Source organism: Cucumis melo, chromosome 2 (assembly GCF_025177605.1).
Source record: "Cucumis melo cultivar AY chromosome 2, USDA_Cmelo_AY_1.0, whole genome shotgun sequence".
In the NCBI taxonomy this organism is placed as follows: Eukaryota; Viridiplantae; Streptophyta; class Magnoliopsida; order Cucurbitales; family Cucurbitaceae; genus Cucumis; species Cucumis melo.
In genome coordinates, this window is record NC_066858.1 from 18,926,413 (window position 1) to 18,938,104 (window position 11,692).

The following is an 11,692-nucleotide window of genomic DNA, read 5'->3' on the forward strand; positions in this document are numbered from 1 at the left end:
TTAGTTGTATTTTAATTATTTTCATTTGTATATAATCCTTTTGTACTTGTAATGCATTTTTTATATTCAGTCTAACATGTTACAAGTTTATTCACTTTTTATCTCATGTTATGTTTTACTTGTCGCAATTTTATTTTATGTGTTTGGAAGTTTCATTTCTTTGAGCCTCGCAAGGATAACTTCAATGATATAAAAAATATATGTTTAATTCAAACTTAATATTTTAGGCATTCAATCTCTCATCATAAAACTTTATTAGGAAATATTTATGGTGCTTTAGTAGGCGAGCAAGCTTTAGCTCAAACCTCTATTGTAAATTTTTCTAAGTTCATCTTATCATTCACTTTTAGCAATGAGAACCTTGTTGCACACTTAAATTTGGGGGTGTACGAGGTTTGAGTTAATTAAAGTGTTCAAAAATTCAAAAGGAAAACTAACTCATTATTTTAACACAATTCACATAAAATAAAACTCCACCTCTCAACCCAAAATGAGGAGCAAAGGTTCAAGAATCTGAGAGTATAAATAGATAAGCGACGGTAAGAGTTATAATTGTGAAGTGGAATGGATTCATAGAATATCAATGATTTTCCTATCAATGCCTAACGTACCTAAGTAATAAAAAATCACATGGAAGAACCAAATATTTTTTAAACAGAAATAGATTTCTAAAAATGAAAATAAGATCTTCTAGAAATGAACAAGGGCATTTTGAGACTTAAGCTTTCTGCATATAGAAACAGAAATACTTTCATAAGTAGATAGGACACGATGAAAGAATGAGATGCTTGGAATACGAGTTAGAATTAAAATTCATAATGAGAAGTTTAGCAAAAGCATCAAAAGAAGCAAGTTTTATAACCATGGAATTATTCTTGAGAACAGGCATTATTCTAAATTTGAGGGTGTAATATAACTTGTGGAAATACAAGTTATTATAGCCTTTTATGTAAAATAATGAAGCATTAACGTGATATAAAGGACGATAATGTGTAACTAAAATATGTTGAAATAGAGAAAATGTGTTATGCAAGTAGCAAAAGGTAAAACACGTGTTTATCAAGATTTTCACATCAACCAACCAGATGATGACAACAAACGAGCTAAGTAATATGAATTGTTACAAGACTAGAGTGGTTGGTGAGATTGTTAGCTAAAGGACGAAATGATGTTTTCAGTGCTGGATAAAAATGATTCAAAGGTCAAAGAATTAATGGTGCCCAGACCATGTAGCGTTCCATCGAGCCAGGCCAATAAATACAAGTCTATTTTCCTCACTTTTAGTGTGTGAAAGTTTGGTAAAAAGAGCTTAGTTTCATCCCTACCCATTCTTCTATACTTTATGTGAGAGCTTAGAGCGAGAATTATAAAGAATCAAAATCAAATCCCCCTCAATTGTAATACACATAAATGGAGTTGAATAACACAAGAGGTTGTGTTTGGAGGCTTGATTCATTTCATTTCAATTCCATTTGTAATCTTTACTTGCTTTGTATTTGTATCTTGAACCCCTTGGTCGAAAGGCCTAAAGTTTTATTTATGAATGCAAGAAATTATCACTATCATTCTCCGATCTTCTGTTGAAGTGTTCTTTGTCTAAAAGAATATCTTTTAATTATATGATTTATTTAAAAGTTAAGATATTCAATAAATAATTGATTCTCCTATATATTGGGAATCTTTCTAATTATCTTTAAGAATAAAATAAGTTTCTTTTCTTTAGGGATCTTATTAAAGATACAAGATTTATACATATCTGGATATATATGTATATATATGAGTTTTGAAGACGGGCTGGATTACGCAGAAAAAGAGAGATAAGTTTTGTTGACGCAAGAAGTATCATACGTTTTTCATTGAAGCCGTCGTAACTAAAGGTAGCTTGATCTTATGACTTCGAAAGCAACATGATCACTAAAAGTTGAGTTTGCAGATGAGTAATATACAGAATGAATCTCTGGTTAGTTTGATTCATAGTTGATTCACGCATACGTTCAATGGGAGCTTGAAGGCAGACGCTGTTGACGGGAGTCATCCTTATTCCAGGGGAGCCTGAAGTCTGTATTAATACACATGTCATATAGTTATAGTATTGAAAAGTACACATAAGCTGTATTGATGTTTTTGGTGTTTATGGTGAATATTAATAAAATTACTCATCTGAGCTGTGCGCAGCTCTCCAGATGTAGACAATATTAAGCGAACTGGGTTAACAAAGTCTCATGTGTTAATCTACTATGCTGTCTCACAAGTTATTACTAACATTATTAGCTACAGTCCTAACTAAAGGGTCATTGATTATTCTTTACTGTTTTTCATTTGGTATCAGAGCAGGTTGAGAGATCATGGAGATAATCAGAGAAGGACCATCTACATCACGTCCTCCTGTTCTAGATGGTAAAAACTACTCATATTGGAAACCTCGGATGATCTTCTTCATTAAGACGTTAGATGGAAAAGCTTGGAGAGCTCTTGTGGTGGGTTATGATCCTCCTATGATTTTTTTGTGAATGGTGTTTCGGTTCCAAAACCTGAAGTTGATTGGACTAATGCTAAAGAGCAAGCTTCTGTTGGGAATGCCAGAGCACTTAACATGATATTTAATGGTGTTGACCTGAACGTTTTCAAGTTAATAAATTCTTGCAGTACAGCCAAAGAAACCTGGAAAACCTTGGAGGTAGCGTATGAAGGTACTTCCAAGGTAAAGATCTCAAGATTACAGTTGATAACGTCTAAGTTTGAGTCATTAAGAATGACCGAGGATGAATCAGTGTCTGATTACAATAAGAGAGTGCTTGAAATCACAAATGAACCTTTGCTGCTCGGTGAAAAAATACCTGACTCTAAAATAGTGCGGAAAGTACTTCAATCCTTGCCCAGGAAATTTGATATGAAAGTTACTGTCATAGAGGAAGCTCATGATATTACAATGCTGAAACTTGATGAATTCTTTGGTTTGTTGCTTACGTTTGAGATGGCCACTGCTAATAGAGAAAGTAAGAAAGGCAAGGGAATTGCTTTTAAATCCACACATGTAAGTGAGGAGGCTGTAAGTGACACTGAAGCTAACATGGATGAGTCAATAGCCTTATTAACAAAACATATCACAAACGCCCTTCGAAAATTAAAAAATACGAATGCCATATGTATGAATGCTCAAACTTCTAATCAGTATCGAAGAAGGAATGATGATGGCACTACCAGGAGGAACAATGAAAATTCTGATAGAAGAAGTGATGGTTATATTAAGAAAAAGGAAGGTGACAGAAGGATTTTCAGGTGTAGACAATGTGGAGGAGTTGGTCACTATCAAGCAGAATGTCCCCCATTCCTGAGAAAACAGAAGAAAAACTTTTGTGTCACACTATCAGATGAAAACAGAAAAAAAACATAAGAGTTGGTCACTATCAGGTAGAGATGATGATGGCAACATAAAGGCCTTCACAATACAAATTATTGATGAGGACACTGATGATGAAAGTGGATGTTATGAAGAAAGCAAAAATGATAAGCTGTCAATTGAGAAGCTTGAAGCTCTATGGAAAGAAGATTGTGAAGCAAGAGCTATACAAAAGGAAAGGATTCAAGATCTTATAGAAGAAAATGAACGGTTGATGTTTGTAATATCTTCTCTAAAGTTAAAATTGAGAGAGGTTCAGAATGAGAATGATCAGATTTTAAAATCCGTAAAATGCTAAACTCAGGAATGGAGAATCAATTCTAGACATAATGGCTTTCATAGATATGGTTTAGGATTTGTGTCCTCTGCAAGTAGTCTTAAAGCTACATCTGAAATCAAGTTTGTTTCTGCCTTAAAGGTAGTTGAACATGGAACGACTCATACAGAGATTGGCATCAGCACTACAGTTAAATCTCTCGGGAGAACGTGTTACTACTGTGGTCGAAAAGGTCATATCAGGTCAATTTGTTATAAGTTAAGGCGAGACCAGTTGCATCAACAGAAATACTGGAATAGGAGCCATGCACAGCCTCACATGGTCTGGAGAATTAAATCTGCTGAATGATGTAAGATTGTCTTTACATCCGTTCAGACCACAGACGATGCGTGGTATTTTGATAGTGGGTGCTCAAGACATATGACTGGAAACAGATCCTACTTTACAAACTTAAAAAACTGTGTCACCGGACATGTTACCTTTGGTGATGGTGCAAAAGAAAAAATTATAGCTAAAGGTAACATAGATAAAAATAACCTACCACGTCTAAACGATGTTAGGTATGTGGACGGACTAAAAGAAAACTTGATTAGTATAAGTCAACTATGTGATCAAGGCTACAAAGTCAGTTTGATGATATTGGTTGTGTTGTTATGAATAAAGAAAATCAGATTTGTATGAGTGGTAAACGACAGACTGATAACTGTTATCACTGAAACTCAAATATGTTAGACACCTGTCAGTTGACAAGATCAGATCAAACGTGGCTATGGTATAAAAAGCTGGAGCATGTCAGTATGAGAAGCTTGGAAAAAATTATTAAAAATGAAGCAATTGTGGGAATTCCTGATTTAGATGTAAATGGAAAATTCTTTTATGGAGATTGTCAAATTGGCAAGTAGACAAGGTCTACTCATAAAAGTCTAAAAGAATGTTATACAAATAGAGTCTTAGAATTGTTACATATGGATCTCATGGGTTCGATGCAAACAGAAAGTATAGGAGGAAAGAGGTATGTGCTGGTTGTAGTTGATGATTACTCAAGATATACTTGGGTTTGCTTTCTCAAAGGAAAAATAGATACTGTTGAAATACGCAAAAATCTGTGTTTGAAGCTACAACGTGAAAAAAAAAAAGAAGATAACGAGGATCCGAAGTGATCATGGTAAAGAGTTTGATAATGAAGACTTTAATAGTTTTTGTCTGTCAGAAGGAATACACCATGAATTTCCTACACCTATAACTCCTCAACAAAATGGTGTAGTAGAAAGAAAGAACAGGACGTTACAAGAAATGACACGTGTTATGATACATGCCAAAAATTTACCTCTATGTTTTTTAGCAGAAGCTGTAAATACTGCTTGTCACATTCATAACAGGGTAACTATTAAAAACTGGAACGACTGTTACTCTTTATGAACTTTGGAAAAAGAGAAAGCCAAATGTTAAATACTTCCATGTGTTTGGAAGTACATGTTATATCTTAGCTGATAGGAAATACCGTAAAAAATGGGATGCAAGGTCAGAACAAGGAATCTTTCTCGGGTACTCTCAGAACAGTCGGCCTATAGAGTCTTCAATAACAAATTTGGGAGTGTTATGGAACAATCAATGTAGTTATAAATGATCTCGATTCAGCTATCAAATAGATGAATGATGAGGAAGATGAGAATTCAAACATGTCTGAAGCTAGAACTACGAGTACTGTAGAACTTTCTAAAGCTGATAACCCATCTGATGATCCAGGCAAAAGTTTGGAAAAATCATCAGAAGGAATCATCACTAAAAAATCAAAACTAATTCCATCTGCTCATGTGAAGAAAAATCATCCAACAAGCTCTATAATAGGTGATCCGTCAGCTAGGATGCAGACTAGAAGGAAAGAAAAGATTGATTACATTAAGATGGTTGCTAATTTATGTTATACTTCCACCATTGAACCTTCTACTGTTGACTCTGCTCTCAAGGATGAGTATTGGCTAAATGCTATGCAAGAGGAGCTACTCCAATTTAGACGAAACAATGTCTAAACGTTAATTTCCAAGCCAGAAGGTGTAAATATTATTGGCACCAAATGAGTATTTAAAAATAAGACTGATGAAGCTGGATGTGTGACGAAAAATAAAGCTAGATTAGTAGCTCAAGGGTATACTCAAGTTGAAGGTGTTGACTTTGATGAAACGTTTGCTCCAGTTGCTTGTCTTGAAGCCATTTGATTATTACTTGGTATATTATGCATATAGAAATTTAAATTATATCAGATGGATGTAAATAGTGCTTTCTTAAATGGATATTTGAATGAAGAGGCTTATGTTGCTCAACCAAAAGGTTTTGTTGATTCCGAGCACCCGAAGCATGTGTATAAGCTCAACAAAGCTTTATATGGGGTAAAGCAAGCTCCGAGAGCTTGGTATGAACGGCTAACTGTTTACTTAAGAGGTAAAGGATATTCTAAAGGAGAAATTGACAAGACCTTGTTTATACACAGGAAATCTGATAAACTTTTGGTTGCTCAAATTTATGTTGATGACATCATTTTTGGAGGTTTTCCTCAAGATCTTGTAAATAATTTCATTAACATCATGCAATCAGAATTCGAAATGAGCATGGTTGGAGAACTTTCATGCCTTTTGGATCTTCAAATTAAGCAAAAGAATGACGACATATTCATATCTCAGGAAAAGTATGCCAAGAATATGGTTAAAAAGTTTGGTTTGGAACAGGCTCGAAATAAGCGAAATCTAGCTGCGACACATGTTAAACTTACAAGAGATACTGATGGTACAGAAGTTGATCACAAACTCTACAGGAGTATAGTAGGTAGCTTATTATATTTAACAGCAAGTCGATCTGACATAGCTTATGCTGTGGGAATATGTGTCCGTTATCAGGTTGATCCCCGCATCTCTCACTTAGAAGCTGTTAAACAAATTCTTAAGTATGTTCATAAGACCAGTGACTTTGGAATGATCTATTTCTATGATACCACCCCCACTATTGTTGGATATTGTGATGTTGACTGGGCAGGTTCGGTTGATGATCGTAAAAGTACGTCTGAAGGATGTTTCTTTTTAGGAAACAATCTAATTTCTTGGTTAAGTAAGAAGTAACTATGTTTCTTTATCTACAGCTGAAGCAGAATATATAGCAGCAGGTAGTGGTTGTACACAGTTGATTTGGATGAAAAATATGTTGCATGAATATGACTTTGATCAGGACCTTATGACGTTGTATTGTGACAATATGAGCGCAATTGATAAATGGAAGAATCCAGTTCAACATAGTCGAACAAAGCACATTAACATAAGACATCATTTTATTCGAGAACTTGTTGAAGATAAAGTGATTAGGCTTGATCATATTCGTTCCAACTTACAATTAGCCGATATTTTCACTAAGCCTCTGGATGCAAATTCATTCGAACACTTACGTGCTGGTTTAGGAGTGTGTCGCACTTAACTTCATGGCCAACTATAAAGGCGGCGCATGTCTCCACGTTTCAAATCTTTAAGGGTGTCAGTGTCGTTTCAGAAATAAATGGATGTCTTTTCGGTAGATGGAGAGTTTCTTTTTGCATTAATGGGCTTTTAATTTTTGATTATTTATATTATTTCTGACTATTTAAACTGAGTTTATCCTAATCGTCGCACACACTGAAGTTGGTATAACAGTTGAAATTTTTTCTTCAGTTATTCTAATCTTGTTCGCTATGGTGAATACTCAGAAGGGGTCTTATGTGTCTCAGCAGTTTGAAGACGCACCTAATGTCACCATTTCTTCGCCTCCTCTGGTACGACAAGCAAGGGTAAGAGGTCGACGATTTAAAAGCACTCCTTTCCGAAGACCCTATCGGCTTCCATCTAAAAAATTACAGGGAGAGGCCTCTAGTAGGTTGCAGGAATCTTTACGACCTGAGTCTGTGCCTGAAGTTGGTGATTCTTCTGTTCCTGTTTCTCCTGCTATGCATGCACCTCGAGCTCCTGAGGTCGTTGTATCGAATATGGATTCAGATGATCAGGATGATGTTCCATTAATTCGATTGTTAAAGAAAACCTCAGGGCCAGTTATCTCTTAGAAGCTTCCTTCTGATCCCCCGGGTTCCACTCACTCTCAAGAGAGTTCATCAACAGAAGGGGTATTCATTCCTTCTCTAGGAGGCCCTCGACGTTCACCAGCTATACCTTTAGGTTATTCTCCTTCTGTTCACCCTTCTCGATCAAAATCACCTGCTTCAAAACCTGATGCTGTGCCTGCACACATTTTTGGTAATACTACTGCTTCACATGAGGAACAGACTGGTGTATCTCAAAATGAAGATCAGTTTGCTTCGTTTAACCAAGATGACATACCTCCTGAAGACATTCCTCCTCCTACTGATGATCCCACTGCTCCATCAACTGAAGGAAGGTCAAAATCTCCTAAGGTTTCTCAACCTCCAAAGAGAAAAACTCAACAAGTTAGGAGAAATATCACTACCAAAACAGGCAGAAAGAAAATTCTTGCGAATATTTCATTTGTTCCCATTGATGGAATTTCTTTTCACCACGAGGAAAATGTTCAACGCTGGAAGTTCGTGGTGCAGCGGAGAATTGCCAATGAGGTAAATATTTCTGACAAACATCAATCCTGCATGAGTATCATGGATCTTATCCATATGGCTGGTTTGGAAAAAAACTATCTCGAATGTTGGTTTGTTTAATCCCCAGCTAATTAGAGAATTTATTGTCAATCTGTCTGATGAGTTTAACAATCTAAGTAGCCCTGATTATCAAACAGTTCATATTAGAGGGTTCAAATTTGTGATTTCTCCTACTATGATTAATGGTTTTCTTGGAAATATTGTTGATATTGACTGCTCTCCATCGTGTCCTCCTATTGAGGTTCTAGCTACTATCTTATCTAGTGGGACCTTGTCCACATGGCCTGTAAATGGGATTCTTGCAGCTGCTCTCAACATCAAATATGTCATCCTGCATAAGATTGACATTGCTAATTGGTTCCTTTCCTTTCATGCCTCCAGTATATGTGCTGCTTTAGGTACATTTTTGTATCAAATTTGTAATGATGATAAAATAGATACGGGTGGATTCATTTACAATCAGTTGTTGAGGCATGTTGGCTCTTTTGGGGTTAAGGTTCCAATTGCTCTTTCGCGGTTTTTCTCTAGTCTGCTACTTCACTTTAATGGAGCTGTGCTTACTGCTACTGATGCTCCTGAACCTGAACCTAAAACAATTGCCTTTAGCTACAGACTCTTTCAAGGCAGTCATGTGCCTGATATTGACCATGATGTTCATCCGAATTGTGGCCCACGTATTTTTGACACTACCGACTGGGATGAGTCTGCTGAAGGATTCTACGTGGATCGTGAGTTAGCTGCTCGTATTGTTAATTCTTTGATTGTTGAATCTCGAGCACTGACTAACTCCATCAATCTGTTGTCTAAACGTCGATTAGAGGTTGATGCTCTCATTCGTCATTCGAAGTCTTTGGCACCATCTACTAGTCGTCAGCAGCCATCCTCTGGTTAATGTCATTACTTTTTCGGTTCAAAGGGGGAGTGGATGTTAATGTTGTGGGATGTTCTGTTTTTTGTGGTTTTGGGCAGAAATGGATATTGTTGTTTTGGGTTGTTTTGGTTCTATTCTTTGTGATGACTGTAGGTTTTGTTTTTGATGATAAAATATTTTGTCTTCTGTTATGAGAAAGTTCTTTTAATGAATGTCCTCCGTTTCACTAAGAACTGAAGGTTGCGGTTTATAACATACGTTGATTGGGTGCTGACTGTCATGACTTGGTATCATCTATTTGTCTTAACAGTTGACTCCGTGGCACTACTGTGCTGAACCAGAAAAGAAATTCCTTTAGACAAAAGGAGAGTTTGTTGAAGTGTTCTTTGTCTAAAAGAATATCTTTTAATTATATGATTTATTTAAAAGAGAAGATATTCAATGAATAATTGATTCTTCAATATTTTGAGAATCTCTCTAATTATCTTTAAGAATAAAATAAGTTCATTTTCTTTAGGGATCTTATTAAAGATATAAGATTTATACATATCTGGACATATATGTATGTATATGAGTTTTGAAGACGGGCTAGATTACACAGAAAAAGAGAGATAAGTTTTGTTGACGCAAGAAGTATCATACGTTTTTCATTGAAGCCGCCATAACTAAAGGTAACTTGATCTTATGACTTCGAAAACAACATGATCACTAACAGTTGAGTTTGCAGATGAGTAATACATAGAATGAAGCTGTGGTTAGTTTGATTCATAGTTGATTCACGCATACGTTCAGGGGGAGCCTGAAGTCAGACGCTGTTGACGGGAGTCATCTTTATTCCAGGGGGAGCCTGGAGTCTGATATTAATACACATGTCATATAGTTATAGTGTTGAGAAGTACACATAAGTTGTATTGATGTTTTTGGTGTTTATGGTGAATATTAATAAAATTACTCTTCTGAGCTGTGCGCAGCTCCCCAGATGTAGGCAATATTAGCCGAACTGGGTTAACAAAGTCTCATGTGTTAATCTACTCTGCTGTCTCACAAGTTATTACTAACATTATTAGCTGCAATCTTAACTAAAGGGTCCTTGATTATTCTTTACTGTTTTTCATCTTCTTATCTATCAATCATTAGCGTTACTTGTGATTATGATCAATGCAAAGTAGAAATAGTTCATAGGAAATCTGGATGTTTGTCTTTTCTATCTTGTTTAGTCAATGTTGCATTCAACGTGTCATTCCATTCGAAAAAAGGAATAAAACACTGGGCATTATGTCTCGAGAGAGAGAGTAATTACCAAGATCTTACTAAACAGGCGATGAAGAGATTGTAGTAATACAACAACCACTTCACTAAATTCCTTCATGTATGCAAGAAGAAAGTAAAAAGTGCTAAGATGAAGTAGCTATGGTGAATATGAATCATCATTACTTTATGAATTATGTAAAATTATTGGTATAATCCATCAAACCTACACCACCTTATAAACTAACAAAACTATGTAGCTGAAAGAAATAATTGTGCTTTAGACGACATGTTTTCTTGCATGATAATTAGTTTGGTTACCTCATAATTTACTGGAGAGAGATTTGCTTGGAGAAACTTTTATTCTAAATAGATTCTACACATAACATGATTCATATAAGAAACCTTGTGAAGTGTTTTAGTGTGAAATAGAAATTTACCTTCATATAAAACGTTGGAAGTGCGGGAGTGTTTGACAAGGATACACATTTACCAAAAAGGTCAAACAATTGATCGCATCTTCATAGTCTATGCAATGTATATATTGCCTCTTATATATTTACGAACTACTAATAGACTTAAGGTTATCTTATAATGTTTTATTATATTACTTATTTCTATTATCTATTTTTCAAGAGATAGAAATAGGATATGACATATTGAAAGTTGTTCTTATTTCTTATTTGTTGAAAAAGGAGTTAAAAACTTGTTTGGTAACAACTTCTTATATTCTTTTTTGAAAAATGTGAACATATAGCAGAAGCAATTGGATTCTAACTACATGAATTTAAAGGATTAAACATTTTATGAAAACTGCTAAATCACCATGAATTGATGTTGTTGATCACCGAATTCACCAAAGACCACCACCAAGATCTTCTCCACTATCTTCATGACTTAAAACTTAATTGTGAGATCAATTTGGTGATCAATTTAGTGAAAATTTAGGATGAGAGTGCCACGATTATATTAGTAAAAGCTCAACCAAATGCACAATGTTCATTTATGTCTTAATCTTATTTAATTTGAAAAATAAATAGACAAATCACATGCAAAACTATTTGCATAAACAATTTTTAATTTAATCTTGAATTAATGAGTGAGATTTGTGGTTGAAGATGAGGTTAACAACACACGAAGCTAGTAGCTAACTCGTACAATTTGAACAAGGGTTGGAATTAAAATAATGTCCTAAAATTTCCGATTCTTTATGCTCAATCTTCCTTTAACAAAAAATAGAAAAAGAAAGAGAAAACA

General features: G+C 35.1%; 1 protein-coding gene across 1 annotated transcript; it reads left to right on the plus strand.

The window, feature by feature from the left end:
* The first annotated feature begins 7,386 nt into the window (after positions 1-7,386).
* LOC103501057 (uncharacterized) lies at positions 7,387-9,208 on the plus strand. The gene is made up of 4 exons (XM_008464548.1): positions 7,387-7,467; positions 7,552-7,701; positions 7,753-8,277; positions 8,384-9,208. Exons 1-4 carry the CDS (start codon positions 7,387-7,389, stop codon positions 9,206-9,208), a joined length of 1,581 nt encoding a protein of 526 aa, XP_008462770.1.
* Positions 9,209-11,692: the final 2,484 nt, after the last annotated feature.